Here is a 24,358-nt window from a genome sequence, read left to right as displayed (position 1 = left end):
AGTGTTAGTAGGTGGCAACTCCTAAAGTTTTGAAATCATGGCAACTGCAGTAAACCAGACCACGCATGACAACAGTTGTAGTTGTCCAAAAAATGGCAATCTGGAACTTTGACCTGAGATGGCAACTGCAGTTGAGCAAACATGGCAACTGTAGTTGTCCGACATGGCAACCGTAGTTCAGTGACATGGCAACTGCACTTAAACGAACATGGCCGAGGGTCCGGCCCATGACAACTGCGAGGCGCGCGGTAAAGTGTCACGTTGGGCGTGCGGGACCACGAGGTACGAGGCCTGACGTACCGGGCGTGTGGGCGTTATCTATTTCGCCCACATGCACGCGTGTAAGAGGGACCGGGAGGGAAAAAAAGGCGTGTAGGCGCTAGTTGTTTTGCCCACACACAGACGTGTGGGCTGGTCCTCTTAGGCACCACACAAAACGTGTGGGCAGATTCCTTAACGCCCACAAGTGTGGCAGTTAGCGGCGTCCTAATTTTATCTTAAAGCTTGCAGACTGTAGTTTAAATTTGTATTAGTGGACTACATTGCACTGAGTCAGCAAATCTAGACCAATATTGCAATCTAGTACTCCATCCATTTTATAATATAAAAACATTTTTGATATTTCATATATTATGGGACGGAGGTGTATACTTTCCCGGTTTCACGTGTACGTCATGCATGTGAGGGCTATGGATGAACGAGGCACCCGTTGGCATGTCCTGAGCCATGCGTGCGTAAAGCCCCGGCCGGCTACATTGGCTTTGCACACGCTCCGATCGGCTAGTTTTAAGTTCGTGCGTCCGACAATCTCTCGCTCGTAATTCTTCTTGAGTTTTTATGCGGATACACTTGTTTTACATATTTTCAAGTGTTTTCGCTAAATGTCGCCTAAAATTTAATTTTAGACCAGACGATTCCTCATACGCACGCACAACAACTAAGCCCGAGATGGCAAGACCACGGCCAGCATGAGTTCTCGGTGAGGGCGAGCTAGGATCTCACAGAGGATGGGGACAATGCGACTGGACGCGATGTCACGGCGAAGGAACGGGGCTGGGCGAGGGGTTGGCTTTCACCATCTCACCATCGTTGGAGACCGACGGAGTTTAAAGGGATACCTAGAGTGATGTCACAACGGAGGAGGAGGCTCGGGCAAGACCAGGCGAGGTGTCGTGCGACGAAGCTACCAGCTATGGGTGGCGGCGACTACAAGTTAGGACGGAACTGGGGGGTGGGGGTGGGGTGGGGTGGGGGGGTGTCACATTCACAACAAAGGCGGAAGTTGGAGAAGAAAGAGGGGGATCGACTCTGGTGTTTTTGTTCGTCAGCCAAATAACGTTAGGTGCCTCCTATGTACTACCTTTGTTCTAGTTTATTTGTCCCCTTAATATTTTGGGCCAAACTTTGACCATAGATTTAACTAAAAATATATAATGCATGTCACTAAAACCTATATGGTTGGATTTATATTTGAACATAGTTTCCAATGATTTTTTTGCAACATGCATTAACATTTTGTTAGTTAAATGTAATGTCAAAATTTAACACAAATTAATAAGGGCACCAATAAATCAGGAAGGAGCTAGTAAGTGCTATTGCAAATTCTCTGAGATTTTTCAAGTCACAATCGGTCCAAATAATGTTGGCCGCTACATGCCATCCTGGGACGCATGTCTGTGCATGAATCATCTCTCATAATGATCTCAGATCTGTCATCCATGGTATTTGGATCAAACATCATCACTAATCGGGTTTCCTTCGCCTTTTCTCTTGCATACCCTAATTCTCAAGTTGAAGCCTACGCGCCTACATCTTTTCCTTGCGCCTTCTACTTTTGTGCATATCCTGCCCACACATCTTCTCTTCTAGCCTCATCTCCTTCAACTATAATTTTTCGTGTTTCCTCTTCTCCGCCAACTGGATATGTATAATTGTTTCTTTTTCAACTGGGTCCTACCGATAGACATCTCGCATCAAACCGGAATGATTTCATTAGTTTAGGCCACTGAAAAGGATACGTAGTAGTATTAGCTTAGGTACAACCAAGACTAATTAACATTTCCGGCGCGCGTAATGGATGCAAACTTCAACCAGACGTTTGCTTCTGCCCCCGCGTGCCCGATGAGGTGAGCACCCGGATTAACAATACGATGGATGTTTAGGCTCGACGTCGGTTATAGTTAATTTTATCTTGGAGCTAGCAGAATGTAGTTTTAATTTGCATTAGTGGACTACATTGCAGTATGTCAGCAAATCTAGATCTATATTGCAATCTCAGAGTTTTAAATGAATGTTGTCATGATCAAAGTTGCGAGCCATCTCGACCGGTCAGGACTGGGGTGGGGTAGAAGCCATCTGTCGTCAGTGAAGGTGTATTCTTGCCCGGGTGCACGTGAAGTGAGAGCTGTGGGTGCACCCGTGTTAAGTTCATTGGATGAACGGGGCACCCGTGGGCATGTCATGAACCATGCGCTCGTAAAGCGGCAGACATCACCCCGCCCGGCTACATTGGCTTTGCACACGCTTTGATCGGCAAGTTTTAAATTCATGCGACCAGCAATCTCCCGCTCGTAGCACTTGAGTTTTATGAGGATACACTTGTTCTGCATATTTTAAAGTGTTTTTGCTAAACATCAGACGAATCCTCGAATGCATGCACAACATCTAAGACCGATATGGCGAGACCGCGGTCAGCATGCGTTCTCGGCGAGGGCAAGCTAGGATCTCGCGGAGGACGGGGACAATGCGACTGGCCGTGATGTCGTGACGAAGGAGAGGGGGCTGGGCGAGGGGTCGGCCTGTCACCATCGTTGGAGAAATCGTGGAGTTTAAAGGGATACCTAGGGTGACATCACATCGGAGGAGGAGGCTCGTGCAAGACCAGGCAAGGCATCGCGCGACGAAGCTACCAGCTATGGATGGCGGCAGCTAAAAGTTGGGACATGATTGTTTGGGGAGGGTACTGGAGATCAAATTCCTTTGTCATTCACCTTGGACATTTTCTTGTAAATTTCTTGGCTATCCCATCTTATAAACGACCGGGGGTTATATGCAAAAGTACAACGACAACCGGCTCAACCAGCATGGCACCACATGTCACATCTTGATTGGGTTTGGAGCAAAATTTCACATTGTGTGTAAGTTCTGGGGTGGTGGGCGCACTTCTGCAAATTTTTGGACTAAAACATCACGTACGGGGTGGACAAAGTTCATGGGTCTTTGGTGCTTTTACCTCTTAAACTATGGTTTCTCGCTGCTCTAGGCGAGGTGTCGGCCAGGTCTCGCCTCTGCATCGATCGGCAGAGGCAGTCCAGAGGGACAGAGATTCCACACTAGGTGGATCGAATGCAGCTGCGCTGTTGTGCATCCCGAGGAGGATCTATCTGTGCTCCGTTCATAGTCAATTCGTTGGTGTGCTATAATACTCCCTCCCTTCGGAAATACTTTGTCGAAGAACATGGTGCACGTCTGGCCGTCGCCGGCTTGGAAAATGGGAACCGACATCTTCCAAACTGGCGGGCCGGTCTTCATCGCTTAGAACCTGGAATCATTTCAAAGCACGTGGCTGCCGATTCCTGCACGGCGCCAGACCGCGAATGCATGCACGGATGCCACGTTGTTGCTGCTACTGCATTCGTCCGTCGCCTGCCGATGCATCGTCGATTGTTGGTTGCCATGGCATGCATGCAACCGCACCGCGTGCCTTTTCCACGGCCTAGGAGAAGAGGGGCAAATCTGATTTGTTAAAAATGCTTCAGATAGTGCAACTTCAGCCAGTAGGTCGAAAGTGCTCTGTAAGTTAATTTCATTACCCATTTTGGTACTTTCTCTCAAACTGGAAGTGCTAAATAGATAAATCGATTGTGACTTGAAAAATACCAGAGAATTAGAAAGACCGCTTATAAAACATCCATTACAATTGTGGCTACATGAAACTGCTGGAAACTAATATAAAATCGTTTATATCACCAAGTAATTATCTTATATTAGTTTATAGTTGGAGTACCAAACAAAGGACTGCTAGCCACATGAATTAAAAATTAGCCGTTCCAACCGGCTGGTTGCTATCTGCCGGCTTAGAGCAAGTACAATAGGGTGACATAAGCAGGCTATAAAGAATAAAATAATATATTTTTACTTAGTTGGAGGAAAAAGAAGAGGAGAGAGAAAAGAAGCGGGCTCTTGGTTACTAGTCAGCTGCAACACGAGACCCAAGACGCTTTGTGAGGATGTAAGATGGACCAACTATTGATAAACTACTACCTCTCTCAGTTTACAGGGCGTGCACGTACCCCTAGGTCGTCTATTTGACCAACCTAATACAAGTCATATATTACAAAAAATATATCAATATAAACTTCAGATGTTCTATTTTCAAAAGATATAATTTTTGTGTTATATAGTTTATATTATGGTGGTCAAATTGGCAACCTAGGTATACGCGTAGGACTTGTAAACTGAGACGGAGGGAGTAGTACATATTTAAACTTACTATTGCACATGCCAGCTAAGAGGTTGGCTATACATGACATGACAATATTTTATAGCCGACCGTTGGTTGTATTATTAACCATGCTCTTAGCGCGCACATGATCCATGACATGTCCACGACTGCACCATCCATCTAATGAGCTTACCCAAAAATTTGAAGAAATCCGCAACTGCAAGCGACCATAATTTGAATTCACTAGTCGTGTGGAAACACAAGGCAGGGGCTCAAATCCTGGGGTGCACCCACAGCTCTCACATGCATGACGTACACGTGCACCTGGGCACGTACATGCCTTCATGGACGAAAAATGGTTACTGCCCCTCCCCAGGCCTGGCCGGTCCAGATGGTTCTCAACTTTGATCGTTACAACATGGATTTAAAACTCTGAATTAACACTATTGGTCTACTCTTACTGACTTAGTGCAATGTAGTCCATTAACGCAAATTAAAACTCTTAAGTACGCTTTCTACTCCAAGATAAAATCACACTATAACCAGCGTCGAGCCTAAACATCCACTAAATAAATCCTGGTGCTCACCTCATCGGACACGCGGGTGTGGCAGCTAGCTTAACTTGGCTAACACTACTTACCAGTTGACCGTGACAACCAAGAAGAAAATATCACTGATGTGAACGTACGTATATTAAACCTGGCCGGCGTTTAGGCCAAGACTCTAGTCTCCAATCAATTTAAACCCGGGGTTCGCTCAAACAAACATTAAACATGTTATCGAGCTTGCTCTTCTCATCGAGCATGCGGGTGCATCTAGATTAGCAACACATTACATAAGCAAACGACCCGTTGGAGTTTGCTTCCATTACGCGCCCCAGAAAACGTTAATAGAAGGGCGCCCATGAGGACCACAGTTCCGCCATACCAGGAGAGAGCACTCAGATCAGAATCATATGTGGCCGGGCAACATATGATGGACTCGCGATGGCACGCCACGTTCGTCCCTGACTTCATCACGGCGCGCACGCTCACCGCCAACGACGGCGAGATCCTCCTTCGCCATGGCGCGCTCCGGATGGTGCTGCTTGACAAGCGAGGCGTGACGGTGGATGCGCGGTACATGCGCGAGGGCGAACGCATCGAGTTCGATCAGGCGATCTCGTTTCCGTGTCATGTGGCTAGGGTTGGACAGCGCATTCAGTCGCCGTGCGCGCCCCCGTTGCATGCGGGGCTCGGTACACAGCGCGCGGAGGAGCGGCATGCAGCGGCTGGATGCGCGACATCTGGCGCGGGGAGAGCTGCCGGATCAGATCCATGGCCGCCCCACCGCCATGCGGGGCCCAGCAATGGCGTCGAGGTACTTAATGGACACCGAGGGGGCGCGGGCACACCCAATTCCCCACCTACCACCACTCCTACCAGATCCGACTCGCATCTCGCCTATCTCTTCGGGCACCTGTGGGAGAGATCTAGGGTTTCCTCCTCTTCCCCACCTCCGCCGCGTGATTCCTTCGGCTGGTGGCGTGGCAAGGTCGGTGGCGACGACCGCTCCTTTGCACAAGTCGCAGAGGGCTCGAAGATCCGTCTCGATCCGTCCAAGGCGATGGGGGATCAAGGCGGGGGGCGATTTGGAGGGCGGCGCGACTTCGCTGGCCGTGGTGGGTTCGGGGGTGGACGCCGACCACCGCCACCCAACCAGACGCGCAACATGGTGTGGCAGCGGCCAGATCTATCGTCGGGCGCGGGCGATGGGAGGAGGGGCCAAGGAGTGGGAGACTCAGAAGATGGCGGCCCCCAAGGATGCGAATCCTCCCCCTGCTGCTGATTCGACCACAACTCCGGCCACCAAGAGCTCCGAGGAGCGATGCCTCAACTGCAACAACTCAGGTCATTTCACTCCGCGTTGCCCTACTATTCGTTGCGAGAAATGCAACAAGCTTGGTCATATGGCTCAGTTGTGCCAATCACTCAGGCCGTGGGAGTGTGTTCCTATGTTGTGCGGGTTTCAATCACCCGGCCAGGGCTTCTTCTATATTCCTGATTTGTGTGCTACTAAACAGAGTTCTGAGAAAACTAATAATGTAGTTATCACGGTCATAGAGGGGGCTGCTACTGTGAAAGAGATAGAACATGAATTCAACTGCATTTTTGCTCATAAACCTGGCAAGAAAAAATGGCGCTGTACTGCTCGTTCCATTAGTCCAACTCAATTTGTCATGCGGTTCCCGAATGCCAGTGAAGTAGAAAGAGCATGTTGCTATGGTAAACGTCTTCCTTTGAAGGATGGTTCTATCATTCTGTGCATTACTCCATGGTCTGCATCTGTGGGGGCTAAAGGGAGTATGGAAAAAGCATGGGTTCGTGTTAGAAATGTTCCACTGGAAAAAAGATGCCCGGAGCATGTTGCATATGCTGGGGGGCTGGTTGGTATTACTTTGGAAGTGGATGAGGCAACATTACACAAACCTGAGTATGCCAGGATATTGCTTGGATGCAGAGAGGTTAAGAAAATTCCTCCTTCCGCTGAAGGGATGTTAGGTGAACAATTCTATGATTTTTTCTATGAGGTTGAGAAGGTGGTATCTGTTGGGGGAGAGAAAAATCAAACCTCCATTGCTGTTGACAGTGGTGCATCCCCATCAGTCCCAAAAAAAGCTAGGGTGGACTCATGCCCAGCTTCCTCTATGGAGCAAGGGGATACTGATGCATCTATGGTGGGGAATCAGTCATCGCAGAACTATGATAAGAATTATCAGAGATTAGCTATTGTGTCTGAGAATGAGGAAGAGGAGGACAGTGACGAAGGGAATCATACTGAGCTGCTTATTGAATCTATGGCCAGAGAGCATGATAAAAGAAATGTGTCATATTACGATTCCCCAGTCAACAACACGGCTGTTGGGAACATTGGTGATGAGATGAGTTGTAAGGATGGGGGTATGCCGCCTGCCAAAAAAGGTGCTTGGGAAATTATCCAAACCCCTGTTCCTCCTTCTCCCATGTTTTTGCCTCATTATGAAAATTCTCATGGGCATGTGTATCCTCCCTTGTTAGATTATGTGAGCTGGCCCTCTCTGCCTCATATAGTCCCTCTTGAAGAAGGTTCAACAGAGGGGGGAGGGGATTGCAGTGCTTACACTGTTGAATCGCCCACTGGGTCTCCTCTCAGGGACGTGGTGATGTCTGAAGAATTGACTTCACGAAGGCAGTTTGAGAAGCTGGAAAAGATGGAGGACAGGGCTACTAATAGAATGAAGAAGCGTGACCTTGAAGGTAAAAATATGCTCAACACAAAAAATCAATTCTCTGTGTTATCTAATACTGAAATTGTCGTGCGTGCTTCCCTTATGGGAGTACAAATTCCTGATGACAACTTTGATACTGTTGATGTTATCCGTGAGCTAGAAATATCTAGGAATTTACTCCTAGACAAGAAAAATGAAAGAGATCCCCCCAAGATTGTTATTAATGATGGGTTGGGCAACAGTGTTCCACTATCCTTAACTTGGGAAGAAGATAAAGATGAGGAGGAACCTTTCATTCTTGTCCAATCCAAACAAAAAAAGAAAAGAAACCAACGAAGACGAACAGTGGTCATTTCGCCACATAAAGACCATGTTAGACCCATGACTAGAAGTCAGAAGAAGGAGGGGGGGTAGGGCTGCTAAGAATCATGGCAGACCTACCAGGGTGAGAGATAAACCTGATCATTATAAATGATTGGCCTTTTTTGGAATTGTAGGGGGGCAGGTAAGAAGGGCATGTCTACCTGTCTCACTGATTTGATTAATGCCAATGAGGTGGACTTCATTGGGTTACAGGAAACTATGAAGAGTAGTTATACTCCTTCTTTTTTTAGAAAATTGGATCCACACCAAAGATTTATGTGGGAATGGAATCCTTCTAGGGGGAAATCTGGGGGCATCCTTTGTGGGGTCAATAGGGATAAGTTTGACATCATAGAAGTGAAGCATGGGAGGTACATTTTGCAAGTTAATCTCCTTGATAAGAGCAAAAGTTGCAGTTGGGCCCTGCTGGTAGTTTATGGGGCAGCTCAGGATGAGAACAAACCGGAGTTTATAGCAGAGATGTCATCTATGTGCCACAAAACCTCTGTTCCTTATATAGTTGGTGGAGATTTTAACATCCTTCGTCACAGTGGATAGAAGAACAAAAAAACTCCTTTGTCTCACTTCTCTGATGTCTTTAACTCAGTTATACACCTGCTGGGGCTAAGAGAGATTCATATGTCAGGAGGCTGTTACACTTGGTCGAACAAACAGGAGCATCCTACTTTGGAAAAGCTGGATAGAGTTTTAATGTCTTCAGACTGGGAGGACCTTTATCCTCTTGTTTCTGTTAAAAAATTAGTCAAGGAGATCTCTGACCATAATCCCTTACTCCTGGATGGGGGGGGTGGCTTCTCCTAGAACCCCTGGTAGTAGATGTTTTAAATTTGATAACGCCTGGTTGAACAATCCTGAGTTTCTTCCTCTAGTAGCTGCAATTTGGGCGCAGCCTGTTTACACTAGTGATCCTATTGATGTGTTAAATATCAAGTTGAAAAGAATTAAGAAATTCTTCAAAGGATGGGGATCAAACATTTTTGGTCGGAATAAGATTAGGAAAAACCTTATCAGACTCGAGCTTCAGGAGCTGGAGAATATGGAAGAAGAAAATGACCTGTGTGGGGAAGCCTATACTAGGAAGTTGAATATCCTAGTAGAACTTAATGACATGTATACCGAGGAAGAGACCCATTGGCACCAGTTTTCGAGTGGGAGATGGCTCCTAAAAGGGGACAACAACACTGGCTTCTTTCACAAGGTAGCCAATGGGCATCGTAGGAAAAATTCCATGGTTTCATTGGAGTGTGGTTCTGTGGTTATAGAAGGGACCAAAAACCTGCTATCCCATGCTACCAATTACTACAGAGAGTTGTTTGGACCAGCCCCTGGCAACATTTGCCAAATCGATGCTTCATTATGGTCCCAGGATGAAAAGATCATGCCTGAGGATAATGAGTACCTGACCCGCCCTTTCTCTCTTGAGGAAATCAAGACAGCATTGTTTGCGATGAAACCTAATCGCGCTCCTGGACCGGACAATATTCCTGCAGAATTCTATCAACATTGCTGGGACGTTGTGAGTCCGGAGATGTTCAACGCTTGAACTATGGGGTTATCACATTACTCCCTAAATCTGCGAAGGCAAACAAAGTACAGCAATATCGACCTATTTGCTTGCTGCGGTGCCCGTACAAATTGATCACGAAAGTTATGGATCTTAGAGCTGCGAAGGTTGCTAACAAAATCTTTAGCATCCAGCAGAATGCTTTCATTAAGGGGAGACACATTGTGGATGGCATTCTATCCTTGCATGAGGTACTGCACTATACTCATATAAAAAAGGATGTGGGAGTAATATTTAAGATTGACTTTGAGAAAGCTTATGACAAAGTCAACTGGGAGTTCCTACTGGATTGTCATGTTAAACGGGGTTTTAACTCAAAATGGTGCGGGTGGGTGGCTTAAATCCTTAGGAATGGCACGGTTAGTGTTAAGATCAATGATGAGATAGGACCCTATATCCAGAGCGCTAAGGGGGTGAGACAAGGTGACCCACATTCTCCGTTCCTTTTTAATCTTGCGGCAGAATGCCTGACTAAGATGGTCATTTCAGCCCAAAAAAATAATCTCATTAAGGGGCTAGCTTCTGGGCTGATAGAAGGAGGGGTAGGCATCCTTCAGTACGCGGACGATACTGTCCTGTGCTTTGAACATGATGTTGACAAAGCTGTCAACATCAAGCTGTTGTTGTATCTTTTTGAACTCATGTCTGGTTTAAAAATTAACTATGATAAGAGCGAAGTGTTTGTGGTGGAAGGGGATAATGACACGGACAGTATATATGCTGATCTGTTTGGCTGTCATGTGGGATCTTTACCTATGAAATATTTGGGAGTTCCAGTTACATATTCCGCTCTTAAGAACATTGAGTTGGATTCCCTGGATGTTAAAATGGTTAAGAAATTGGATGCATGGGTAGCATATGCAGCCTCCTCTGGTGCTCGGCTCACCCTGCTTGACTCCAGTTTGGATGGTATCCCATCTTACTTGATGTCGATGTTTCTTTTTAACAAAACCTTTATAGAAAAGATAAACAAACATCGCAGACGTTTCTTTTGGAGGAGGAGGAATAAGAAGCGAGCTTATCATATGGTTAAATGGGCTAGAATTTGCCGATCGAAAAATATTGGTGGCTTGGGTATAAAAGACCTTCACCAACAAAATATCAGCCTGCTTGTGAAGTGATGGTGGAAGCTGGAAACTGGTGATGGGCTATGGCAGCACATCGTCCGTGCAAGATATTTCAGAAACAAAACGGTCGCGAACATTCGCAGTCGTTTCTCTGATTCTCCCTGTTGGAAATCTATCATGAAGGTCAAAGATGTTTATATGGCCGGGAGAAAAGTCAACATTAACAAGGGGGACCTGGCAAGGGTTTGGCACGACCCATGGGTGGATAATGGTATCCTGCGAGAACGCTTCCCTGTTTTGTATGACATCTGTCAAGATCAAGACTGTACTGTTGCCTCCTTTGTAGACAATGACTAAAATCTTCCCTTCAGATGTAGGCTCTTTGGAGAGCTGGAGGAACAATGGAATTGGATGGTGTGTGAGGCTAAGAAGATGCCTCTGAATGAGAATCCTGATGCTATCTCCTGGTCCCTGAATAGTGGAGGTAGATTCACCACTAAATCTGTATATAAATGGCTGGAGAGAGATCTATCTGGCCCTAATTATAAATGGGTGTGGAAAGCGGCAATCCCGTTGAAAATAAAAATATTTCTATGGCAATTATTCCAAGATGCTGTTCTCACGCGCGATAACATGCGGCGGAGGAATTGGCCAGGAAATCCTATGTGCTCTTTTTGTACTAATGTGGAAACTGCTAACCATCTTTTTTTCGCTTGCCCTCTCGCCCGCACAGTTTGGGGGGTGCTGGGGTTGACTGTTGGGGCTTCCTGTGCTCCCAGATCAATCTGGCAAAGTCTGGCTTGGATGTACAATTTGCTTCCTGGAGGCAAAAAATTCTATATGATGATCATTGCTGCAGTGTGCTGGGGGATTTGGTGCCTTCGCAACAAAACTACTTTTGATAAGTATAATGCTCGTTCTCCGCTGGAGGCTGTCTTCACCGCTTGCTCTTTTATGTTATACTAGGCAGGGCTGCTTAAGGAGGATGACAGGAGGAAATTCCAGGATGGTGTGAAGAGGCTGGCTCATGTGGCAGCGGCACTGGCGGACAGGCCTTATGCGCGTGGCAGGCTTCTTCTGGGAGATGAAGATGGCATACAGATTGGTTAGATCATGTTAGTCTTCATCTTAGCTTGGCCTATATCCACTGGGGTTTGATGCCCGCTGGATTGCTCTTTTTGGTGTTGGTGGTCCTATCCTTTCAAGTTTAGCCTCTAGTCAGGTTAAGTCTGTAGCGAACTTTGGTTGATTGTGTCGCCAGGTTTTCGCCCCACGGCTGATAGTCCGTTACAGGGCTATCATGCAGTGGGTTTCCTGGCGATGCACCAACCCGCTCTCCCCTTTCGGTCTCCTTTGCTTGGTAGTTGGCCTTATTCGGCTCGATGCTCATTTTGCGATACTCTCCTAAAACAGTAACAGACTGATGTATTTTCGTTGATTGCAAAATTAATGGATAGGGGTGTGAGCCCGGTTGGAAAAAAAGAAAATGTTAATAATTCTTGATAGTACGCATAAGCTATACAAATGCCTGGACCTGGCACTGGCCTAAAGTAATGCAATCATGCATTCCTGTTCGGCGCGACATGCCTATCACCCAGTTAAGAAAAGACACAATCATATCCAGCAAACAGAAAAACAAACCAAGATGGCCTGGACTTGGACCTAGCGAGACACGATTGATAGATAGACAGAGTAATGCTTTGCTCCGGCCAGTAGTATAACCTACGACTGAGAGTCCATGTGGACCCTTTTTCCACGGCATGCAAGTTATATGTAGGAGCAAAAATTAGTGTTTCCCTCCTGGCCGGTCCTGTCAAGCGTCAAGCCACCAAGCAAGCGGACCCGCAGACCTAGTCACAATCCATTTCCAGCGTCTACTTTCACTGCCAAAAGATAATCATGCGTGCAAAGCCCATTACTACACCTTTCGCTGTTGTTAAACTATGGTTTCGCGTCGCCGTCACCGGTCGCTGGATCGGGTCTCCCTCTCTCTTGTCCATCGTCGCAATCAGGGGAAGAGATTCCAGTTCGATGACCGACCGATCCAAGTTCGGAGAAACGTGCATGCGCGCGTGCGTGCAATGAACTAGTGTGGCGGCACGAAACGTGCCCGGACTAGTACCGCTGCCGTTCTACGGTGCGAGAGGAAGGAGTACTTGCTGCGAACGGCCCGTACAAGCAAGAGTATGACTCGCCATGTTCGTGTGCCTACTGATCTTAGCTAGACTAATGTTCCTTTCTAGAGTCAGAATGTTTCTGATCTCATTAATACGAAATGCATGCCTCGAACTAGGGCTGCAAACGAGTCGAGTTCGAGCGAGTTGGACTTGGCTCGGCTCAACTCATATTATAATTCGAGCGAGCTCAAATAGAGCGAAGCTCAAGATCGAGCTGTAGAACATGACTTGTGCTCAGCTTGTAACGATCTCGAGTCGATCTCGAGCTAGTTGCGAGCTAAATGAGACGACAATTTTTTTAAAAGTCTATGACTATTATTCCCACTAGATAAGGCACAACCTGACATAGAAAACATTAAAAAATTTATCCCAATCAAAACAATGATAATATAAATTTCGTAGAGTAACTTATTCTTTCACAACTGAAAGTCTAGTATCGACATAAGAGAACGATTCATGATATATATTCGTCACCCTGGGTGACGAATAGTTATTCTTCACCCCCCCTATTTTACCATCAATGCACCGTAATTTTACGTTTCGTAAGTTTTATCTTATTTCTGACGTAAAAAGAGACCGTAAGAAAATATATAATTGTCGTAAAGAATATTTTATGTTATGTAAAATTATAAACGTAAAAACATAGTGTAAAATACACATAAATTGTAAAATTTCTTGTCGTATGCCCTATATTTTTATTTTTTATGCCAAATTTTACATAGTGAAGAAATAAGGATATAACTATTTGAAATCCAAACATAATTTAATTATGAAATGATCGTAAGATTACCTCGGGTGAAGAACAACTTATTCTGCACCCTGTGTAATGAATAGTAACACTATATATATATGTATATATATATATATATATATATATATATATATATTTGGGAAAACAAAATATAGGCCAACAATCAGAAAAACTTGCAGCGTAGTGCATTCTGGAGATGCCAAAAACAATAGACTATTTAACACTAAGACTACTACAATTGCTCTATTTGTTTTCTTTTACTTTTTATCACTTCACCTATCACTATTAGTTGTAATCTTGTAACTAGCAAGAACAAGGGGACTGACGACCCCCTTGCCTTTGTTGGGTGCAAGCAATTATTGTGTCTTTGTGTAGGTACTCTTCACGTTCCTGGTGTGATGCCTCCCACTGCTTCGATAAACCTTGATTCTTAACTGGGGCAAATATTATCTGCTATTATACTACTTCACCCTTTCTCTTTGGGAAAATCCAACAACTCCATTGTGAGTAGCAGCTTCTAGTCTCGTTCCCCTCCAAAGTGAACCAGGAACATATTTCTTCCAAGATCCTGAAACTGAGTTTTGCGATGTAAACCCCATGTCCTCTACATACTCCGTTCTAGGGCATTGATGTTCATGGGTCTTGAGGAGCAAACTTTTGCCAAAAGAGTGACCACCTCCTTGCAACGGCTATCTTCTCCGCTGGTTCTTTAGACACGAAGCCCTGACTTCCTTCTCAGTCAACACCATCCCGCCGAGTCTAGCTGAGAGGCTTGCCGTCGCATCTGGTGTTCTGCTCATCGGCAGCGAATCCCCATCACCATGCGATCGCCGCGGCATCACATCTGATCTAGATCCGCCCTTCACCGCCGCTTTCGGAGTCGCCCCTTTTTGCTATGATGCATTAGCTTTCCTCCCATCATCCTTCTCTGCCATCTCCCCCCCTCACAAGAGAACCAAACCAAGACGGTCCGTGCATTGGGAGACGTCGTCACCAGCCCAGATCTCCACTGTATCCCGACCACCTCCGATGAGAAACCCTCACCATAGCGGCAGCTCAGAATCGCCAACCAATCGCCTCCTGTCGCCCGAATGGTTATCTCTCGACATGGACCCTCATAGCCCATTGGCTAAAAATACAATAATAATAATCTCGCAAAAAAATCATTACTTGGTGCCTTCCATCAAAGTTTGCTTCCATCACAGGCAACATCGGTCGACACGGACTTTTGGCACCATGCATCCAAATGTCGTCCGCTGATTTCGCCTGTCAGAAATGGTTGATGGTACAGCACCAGTTCCAAATGAAAACGCCACTGGCGTGACGGTACGCACCCGCTCTGCTCCAAGAAAAAAAATAGGTCGTATTTTACCATACGTCGCCCAGGGTCAGCCCATGACTCCGTCCGGGTTCACTAAAAATATCCTTTTAGACTAAAAGTATCCTTAAAATCCGATTGCTCACCTCACTGAGCACACGGGGGCAGCTAAGATTGGCAATCCATTACGCGCGGGCCAAATGTTTAATTAACCTTGATACAGTACATCAGTCGGAGTGGCCTAAACTAAACTAATGCAATCGTTCAGTGTGGCGCGAGATATCTATCACTCAGTTAAGAAAACCATTATACGTACATCCAGCAAGCGGGAAAACAAATCAGTACATATAATAAGCCCGCGACAGTGCAGGTGGACCCTTTTTCCAGGGCATGCAAGTGAGTAGGATTAGGGACGTAAAATAGTGTTTCCTTCCCCTGGCCGGTCGTGTCAAGTGTCAAGCCACCAAGCAAGCGGGTCCCGTGGAAAGGCGGACCAGTACAAGTGTCCAACTCACAAACCCATTTCGAATGGTCTACTTTATTGTTGCCAAAAGATAATTTCGTTGTTGTTTTGTTAAACTATGATTTGGTGGGGTCGCTCTCAGCAAAGCGGTTGCTCGGTCAGGTCTCTTCTCCATCGGCGCCAGGGCCCGCGGAGAAAGAAGGCGCAGAGATTCCAGGATATCCAGATGCGCCTCCAACGATCGATCGAAGTCGGTCGCCGTCCTCAGTCCTCACTTACATACTCCTTTGACGAGTAATTCGGAACGGAGGAAGTACTTCGGCTCTCGGCTCGAAGCCTGTCTCGTAATCGATCCCACGGGCACGGCCGGGAGTCGTCGTCATCGGAAACCGGCCGTAACGACGCAGCGTGCACGGTCTCTTCTTCCAAATGGGGCGTGCGGGCGTACGATCGTGCGTGCAGCGCAGGCGCAGGCGCAGCTAACGATGCCCACGACAGTGGGCTGGTCAGTCAAGCACCAAACCCCGTCACATCATTTCCGCACGTTGCCGCCGTGCTTGTGCCTGTTAATTGTGGTGACGGCACGCTTCAGTTCAGCTGGCATGTTCTCTTCGTCGCAGTTACATCAAAACGGCAAAATGGCGAAATAGCAAACCAACCTCTGGTCTGATGGTTAGGAGGATAATTATATACTCGGCCTATCAAAGTTCAAGTTCTAGACTTGATATTGATGCTTGCATTATTTTTGGATTACAGGTAATGTTCGTTTAACGATAGGAGACGTCCCGTTGACTGCAAGACGCTGATGGTGGCTTCGCAAAATTTCAAGATGCTATGTTGACTCAGTCTTTCAAAGTTGCTCATAAGATATGTGTGCATGCGTTTACAGGGTGATTGTACGTCTGTATGTTTGCGTATGTGTGGTTAAAACAGAAAAAAAAAACTTTCCAGGCAGGAAAAACAAAACTTTGCCAGTGCATGGCATGCATGCACCATGCGTGCCCGGCCACAATGCCGGACTTTCGGTTATGCGTCCGTAGGGCCAGGCAAGCCGTGGTCCTGAACCCCCCCCCCCCCCCCCCCCCACCCAGCCCCAGGTCAGGTAGGTCACGTTGCTCGCGTACGGCCAACATACTGCAACACAAGTTTGTCCCATCTTTGCCTCAAACAAAATAGCCCTTTGTCCCATCTCTACGTCCGCTTCTGTATGAGTATCTTAAATTCTTAATCTACGCTAGTAGGAAAACGACCTAATGTTCAGCTCTTTAGTCCCGATTTATAAATGACCCGACACTAATTTGATCATTAGTCCCGGTTCGAACAGCTATGCATTAGTCCCGCTTCATGCTAAACCTTTTGTATCGGTGTGGTGGAAGGCTGGCATCAGGCCCGGAGCCCACGAGACCGGGACTAAAGAGCCAACCTATAGTTCCGGTTTGTATCATAAACCAGGATAAAAGGGGTCCAACCTTTAGTCCCGATTGAAGACACAAACCGGGACTAAAGGGCAATTTTCAAACTCTACCTACCCCCATCCCCCATCGCCTTTTCTGTTTTGAAAAAGAAAAACAAAAGAAAAATGATAAAATTTTAAAAATTAAAATCCTTCGAGATGTAGTTATGTTACTACATGTAGTAGTAAGTGAAATTTAAAAACATAAATTTCGACATGTTTTGCAAAAAAGTGTTAGAAAAAAGTAAAACGACCATATCTTTTGCATACGATGTTGAAAAACGCATAATATATCAAAAAATTCAGCACGAAAATCCGCATCCGTTTTCGACGGCCCTAAACCTGTTTGCAAATTTTTAGAATTCTCAAATTCTGAAAGGAAAAAAAAGATATGCTCAAATTTCAGTTTTTAAATTTTTTTGTTAAATCTAATCAAACTACTTATTCAAGAAATTAGTATTACTAAATAATTATTTTAGCTTTTTTGAATTTTGGTCAAACTATGGTCAAACTACTTATTCAAGAAATATTAGTGTTACTAAATAATTATTGTATTTTAGGATAGTCAAATAGTGATTGCGCACAGAGGTTAGTTAAGTATAGGAACTATTGTCCCTAACGAGAAGTATGCTGCTGTCCCAATAAAAGGATAGTTGGGTAGTTTCAAACTCAAACAGTGAAACATGTGACTTCATACTTAAGCTAAACTCCTGAGGGTTAATAAGATTGACAGCTTACTATTGTCAGGAAAACAACAAGTGCTGACTTGGAAACTAGGGGGAATAGAACTCGGAAGTTAAGCGTGCTCAGGCTGGAGTAGTGAGAGTATGGGTGAACGGGCGGGAAGTTAGATGATTTGGAATGAGTGGTGTACACTTGAGTAGTTATGAGGGGTGATTAGAGACTAAATCGTCAAATAATTCAGAAAATTAAAATTTGAAAAAGAATCCTGAAGAAAACAAAAAGAAATCCTTTAGTCTCGGTTGGTGTTACCAATCAGTACTAAAGGTGCCCTAGACCACCGCGCGGGCTTGTGCCACATGGCGGGCCTTTGGCCCCGGTTCGTGTTGAACCGGGACTAAAGGGGATACCTTTAGTCCCCACCCTTTAGTGCCGGTTCAAGAACCGGAACTAAAGTTCCTTACAGACCAGTACTAAAGGTCATTTTTCTACTAGTGCTAAAACCTCGTACACGACCAATCGGCCAAGGCCAACTCACCAGCTATCTCTACTTAATTAAGCCATCTATGTCATGCAAAACCGCCCGGATTAACGCAATGCCGTGGTTGGAGACAACATTAAAATGAAAAAAAAGGCTGCTGGAGTTTTCTAAGTACAAATTGTTGTCAGTCGTTTTAAAATCTGGAACCAATTGGAGAGAGAAGGCACGCATTCATGCGTCCGTGTATAGAAAAACATGATAAATGCGTATCTCGGGTTTTCCGTTGGCTTTAATTTAATTGATTTCCTACTAAATTCACCGAGGACCTCTTTGATTCGAATGATTTCCACATAAATTTTGAAGTATTAAAATCATTAAACATATTAACTATGTTGGTTGCTTAACTCATAGAATTGAATCCTAAGTTTTTCCATTCTAAGAATTCATAGTTAGGGGTGCAGCACGGTACCCGATCCGAATTCAAAGTTGGACAATTTAGTCCTAACTGCATTGTGGTCTGCTAGCTTAATTTTCCTATTGTGCAATCAATCAACCTCAAATCTAACACATAATTGTTGATTTTCATTTGGACGAGAATAAACAAAGTCTCATATACCTCCTATGTTGTTGATTTTACGTGAAGATTTTCGCATGTACTCCCTCCGTCCGGAAATACTTGTCGAAGGAATGAATGTATCTAGACATATTATAGTTCTAGATACATCCATTTTTATCCATTTCCACGACAAGTAATTCCGGACGAAGGGAGTAGTTTTTTCTCTTCTAGCTTTCCTTTTTCTGTTTGATTGAGCTAGTTGGATGATACTTGGTTAATTTTCATCCAGATGAGAGCTAGTCACCCCCAATCTAACAATATTTAAATGGACATGGCATTTCAACCGTGTGTGTTTTCTATTCCTGGGCTTTAACAATTCCACGGATCAAAGAGACCCACCTAGTAGGATTTTACACGGTTTAAGCATACAAAGGGAGGAATTATGTCTCCAGGAGATTCCATATGGCCATAATGATTTGCTCATAAGTGTATTATTAGTAGTTGCATTATCTTATCCTAATACAAAGCATTATCTTATCATAAACCCATCAACTATCACTTAATATAGGCCAAAACCAACTCATCCACTTCCAATGTATATTATTTCATCCCTGTTGTATGCGTCCAAGCAAATGACAAATTGCCGTCTCGTCGGAGAGATCGTTCCTTTAAAAAGAGGTTGATAAGTAGCATTTTGTATGTGCAATTTGCTGTCAAACATTGTAAAAGGCGGTTCGAGAAGGCAATCATTCATGCATCGCACGAAATGCATTGAAAATCAGGATGAACTCCCTATCTTGGTTTTCTCTCTGCCTCGGATTTTAATTACTTCCTAAGTTAATCCATTGATCACAAGTGAAAAAAGGCTAGCCACAACTTTCGTTGGTGGCGTGTCATTTTTCATCAACGTCAGCACTATCTTTTTGCTGGCATCGGCATAATTGGCACGTCAGCTACACATGGTTAGTGTTGCCGTTTGTTTTTTGAACACGTCACAAGTATTTTGTCCCATCTATACTCATGTTTGGAAGATAGTGGTAGCGTCGGAATTCCATGCACGTTGTCGTTAATTAATCGGGGCTGGCGTGCCAACTTATGTTACACCGGAGATTTTTTTTTCCATTTTATCAAATGTTTTAAGTACTTAATAATGATTATACTAGTCAAAAAATAATGAACATTTAATATTATATTTTCTCATCATTATTATTAGTAACTTTATCATTTTAAGTCTTTTATTTCTTTACTACCATTTCTAATTTTGAGTCTTTTAGTATGTTAATTTTTTCATTAATCTCACTCTTTTTTTTTATTTGGGTTGTTATTATCTATGGCGTTCTGTTTTAGGCCCGCGCCAGCACTGGCCCACCTGAGTCAACTCCCCACCTTAGTAAAATACCTAGTCACCGCTCTCATTTCACCCACTACACTCCCCCTCAACAAGCCGCCACTGCCACCTCCAGACCTCGCCGCACCATCGGCAGCAAGGTTCGATCCTCTCCTTCCCCTCCCGTCGCATCTCCTTCCTCTCCACTCGCACCTCCTCTATCCGTGGATACGCCACACGGAATCCACGGGGATTGCTTTGTGTAGAAATTTAGGGGATTGCTTTGTGTAGAAATTTTAGTATCATGGATTGCTTTGTGTGATGTAGAATCCAAAGTTAGTTCCAAGGATTGATCTGTGTAAAAAAATTAGTTGTAATCCGATTGCTATTGTGTAGAATCTGATTTTAATAGTGCATTTCTTTAGTACACTTTTTTTGAGTGTCTAGAATATTAATGATTCAAGTTCAACTTATTTGGTAGTGTTGACTGAAATGTTTGGAATAAATAAGATGAACTCCTATAAATTAGATTGGCGGTGTAGAATTTATTTATTTGTGTCTCCCTCCGTGGATTTTGTTAATTTGTGTATACAATTACTAGTATGGAATTATATTTAGCATTGTAGTATCAGATTATGTTTAGTAGAAATTGATTTATTAGTGTAGAAACGATTGTTCTTAGTGTTGATGGTACAGCAGCAGTTCCAAATGAAAACACCACTGGCGTGACGGTACACACCCGCTCCGCTCCAAGGAAAAAACTTAAAATCCGATTGCTCACCTCATCGAGCATGCGGGGGCAGCTAAGATTGGCCTCGATACATCAATCGCAGTGGCCTAAACTAAACTAGTGCAATCATTCTATTTGGTGCGAGATATCTATCACTCAGTTAAGAAAACCATTATATCCAGCAAGCAGAGAAACATCTTCGCAAAAAAAAAAAAAGCAAGCAGAGAAACAAATCAGTACTAGTATAAACCTGCGACGATACAGGTGGGCCCTTTTTCCACGGCATGCAATTGAGTAGGAACGAAAAATAGTGTTTCCTTCTCCTGACCGGTCTTGTCAAGGCTCAAACCACGGCCAAATTTCGTGTTTTGACCATTTTTGCAAACAAAATCAAGATCTGACCCCCATTCGAAAAAATTCGGGATCTGACCCTTTTGCTACCGCCAGAGCCCTTGGCGGTAGGGTTAGACAGGCTACCGCCAGATACCCTGGCGGTTGGGTGTGACGGAGGAAGACGGGGGTTGTCACCGCGCGCTGACGTGGATAAGTACCTTACCGCCAGACAACCAGGCGGTAAGCTGTCTAACCCTACCGCCAGGGGATCTGGCGGTAAGGTGTGTGGCAGGATTTTGCCGTGCATGCCTTCTGTAACGAGATATGCAAGCGTCCTGGCGGTAGGTTCACTCTACCGCCAGGGCCCACGGTGGTAGGCTGTCTGACCCTACCGCCAGGGAGCCTAGCGGTAGGGTCCTGTGTTTCGTGTAAAATTTTGTAGACATAAAAAGTTTGATCACATCCAAATAGTGTGATCACAATTTCATAGAAATATGCAAGGGCCCTGAACATAAGAACCAATAGGCACAGTTCCATAGATATAAGCATAATTAGTTTTGCCATTACAGATTAAGAAACAAGTACCAAATAACATAGTTTGATCATAATTTCATAGACATAAACATAACATAGTTTGATCACAATTTCATAGACATAAACATAACATAGTTTGATCACATCCAAATAGTTTCACGAAGCCAAAATAGGTAGCAATCAAACATGACAATCATCAGCAGTCACACGCATATATAGTTTAGATGGTATCGATGACGATCATCATCTTCAAGCCTTGACGGTTGGTCTTCCTGATAGTAATAAGGATGGCCTGTCCAACATGAAGATTCTTGTCAACGAGGAAGCTCTTCCACCCATATGTACTTAAATGTGTGCGACCGTCCGTTTCCACGCCGTACGCACAAGTAGTGACGGGGCCCCTTGCGGTAAGGCGTATTCCAGCATAGCCTTCTTCATCAGCCTCGATGCCACAACTCTCAGATAGGCTCTTTGGCAATTTCTGAATAAGAAAAACATATCAATTGATAAGTATGGATTATTTAAACTATTAACAATTCCGTGGATTCTGCACTAATAACATACCATGACATGTCGATCGATCATGGTACTTGTCAGACGGGTCACGAATGGCGCCCCGATCAACTCAGCACGTGGCAGAAAGTTGTCCCATAGGTTGCACACCTCCCGTTCGCTCAGCCTCACTCTTTGAGCACAGATGGTTTCCTCAAGTGGGTCTTCATAGTCATCATCCTCATCAAGTGGTGGTGGCGGCGCCATGTTCCTTATATAAGCATTGATTGGATAAAGTTAATTAAACATCAATATTTGTTCTAATGCAAGCAAAACAAATATCTACAATATTCACACAATAAATCATCACATATGGCTATAAGAAAGACTAAACCTAGGGTTCATCTAGGTTCTAGGGTTCATCATATCAACTAGAGAGGGTTCCTCGTATGGCTATAAGAAAGACTAAACCTAGGGTTCATACATTAACCACCTACCAATTTTGCAAAACATACATCTTCACAAATTTGCAATACATTAACCATCTACGAATTTTGTTATGCCTTTATCCTCACAATCTTGCATTCAACATACAGAAAGATTTGCCCCAAAATCATATACTCCTAAACAACTAAAACATCATAAAAAAATCAACACCAAAACCTAGGTTGCACCTAGTGCCAAAAATAACTTCAAAAATAAAAAACCATTTGCGAAAACTGATTGGAGGGAATGGAGGAGCTTACCGGCCTCTTCGATTTGCCCCAAAGATCCGCGAAAATGGTGGAGGGAAGAGGGAGATCGAGGGAGGGGATCGGGATGAGGAGAGAGGCGGCGCTCGACTCTGTTCGAGTCGAGGGGAGGAGGAAGAACGGGCTGGTGCGTGGGTAGGGCCCGCCCACAGCATCACTTGCCTCTTCGGTACCTACCGCCACCACCTCGGGCGGTAGGCCACCGAACACTACCGCCTCAGACTGTGGCAGTAGGCCCTTTCCCCCGTCAGTACACGCCGACGGCCGTCAGTTGCCGTTAGAGGGCCTACCGCCACTGATGATGGCGGTAGGACGTGCAAACCTACCGCCGGCCCTCCTGGCGGTAGTCAAAAGGGTCAGATCCCGAAATAGTTTCAGACAAGGGTCAGATCTCGAATTTCTTTGTAAAAAGGGTCAAAACACGAAATTTGGCCTCAAACCACCACCGGGCAAGCAGGGGGCCCGCAGAAAGGCGGACCAGCCCAAGTGTCCAACGGAAGGTCTACTTTATTAATATTGTTAGGAAGATAACCATGCATGCACAACCCACCACTGCTTTCGCTGCTGTTAAACTACTCAGCAGAGCGGTAGCTCGATCAGATCTCTTCTCTATCGTTGCCAGGGTCCACAGAGAAAAAGGGCGCAGAGATTCGAGGATATCCAGATGCGCCCCGAACGGAATATGCCGGCTCGGTTAACATCAACGACCGAACGATCGATCGAAGTCCGTCGTCGTCCTCACGTACCTCCGCTGACGGCTCGAAGCCTGGCTCGTAACCGATCCCACGGGACGGCCGGGAGTCGTCGCCGTCGTCGTAAACCGGCCGTAACGACGCCGCATGCACGGTCTCTTCCCTCTTCCAAATGGGCGGGCGGTCGTGCGACCGTGCGTGTAGTGCAGCTAACGTGCCCGTGTAGGCTGGTCCGTCACGTCATTTCCGCACGTTGCCGCCGTGCCTGTGCCTGTTGATTGTGGTGACGGCACGCTTCAGCTGGCTGCACGTACCTGGGCGCGTACTAATACTGTTCTACGGTGTGAGAGGCACTTGCGTACGTACCTTCTGCACCAACTCCGAGGAGATCGATCTCAGTTCCAAACGAGCCGGTCTCGGCCGGCGGGCGGACCGACCTTGGAGCTGGTCTGACCCGATGACCCAGAGCCCGGGTCGTCTCCTCCACGGGTCTCTCTCCGGCCGTGCGTTTCCCCGAGCACGTCCTCTTCGTCAGAGCTCCATTACAATGCGTGCCCGGCCCCCCACAATGCGGGATTTTCCGTTCAGATGCGGACAGGCGTGCTCGTGACTGCCCAGAGGTAGGCCACGTTGCTCGCATACGGCCAACACACCCCAGCACAGTCCTTTGTCCCATGTTTGCATCTGCGTCTGTAGGAGCGAACCAACCTATGGTTGAGATGGTTAGGTGGACAGTGGTATCCGCAACCTATCAGGGTTTAAATCCTGATGCTCGCATTTTTTCTGAATTTATTTCAGGATTTCCGGTGATGCGCTTTCAGTGGGAGGAGATGTTCCCGTCGACGACGAGGCAAATCTCAAGATGATATGCCGGCTCAGTCTCTCGGAGATGCTCATAGAGATAGGGTATGC

General features: G+C 45.5%; 1 protein-coding gene across 1 annotated transcript; it reads right to left on the bottom strand.

Moving 5' to 3' along the window:
- Positions 1-21,730: 21,730 nt before the first annotated feature.
- LOC123139656 (uncharacterized) lies at positions 21,731-22,875 on the bottom strand. Its single transcript, XM_044559395.1, has 3 exons — positions 22,749-22,875; positions 22,075-22,273; positions 21,731-21,991 (listed from the first exon to the last, which is right to left on the bottom strand). The coding sequence occupies exons 2-3, from the start codon at positions 22,267-22,269 to the stop codon at positions 21,731-21,733; spliced, it is 456 nt and encodes a 151-aa protein (XP_044415330.1). The 5' UTR covers positions 22,270-22,273; positions 22,749-22,875.
- Positions 22,876-24,358: the final 1,483 nt, after the last annotated feature.

The sequence above is a fragment of the Triticum aestivum genome, chromosome 6B (genome assembly GCF_018294505.1).
Source record: "Triticum aestivum cultivar Chinese Spring chromosome 6B, IWGSC CS RefSeq v2.1, whole genome shotgun sequence".
NCBI lineage: Eukaryota > Viridiplantae > Streptophyta > Magnoliopsida > Poales > Poaceae > Triticum > Triticum aestivum.
Note: the sequence above shows the minus strand (reverse complement) of the source record. Positions and strands in the feature narration are given on the sequence as shown.

Coding starts and splice junctions, on each gene's coding strand:
- LOC123139656 (XM_044559395.1), bottom strand. CDS start 22,269: ATGGCGCCGCCACCACCACTTGATGAGGATGATGACTATGAAGACCCA. Junction 21,992..22,074: donor TGATCGATCGACATGTCATG/GTATGTTATTAG, acceptor TTTCTTATTCAG/AAATTGCCAAAGAGCCTATC.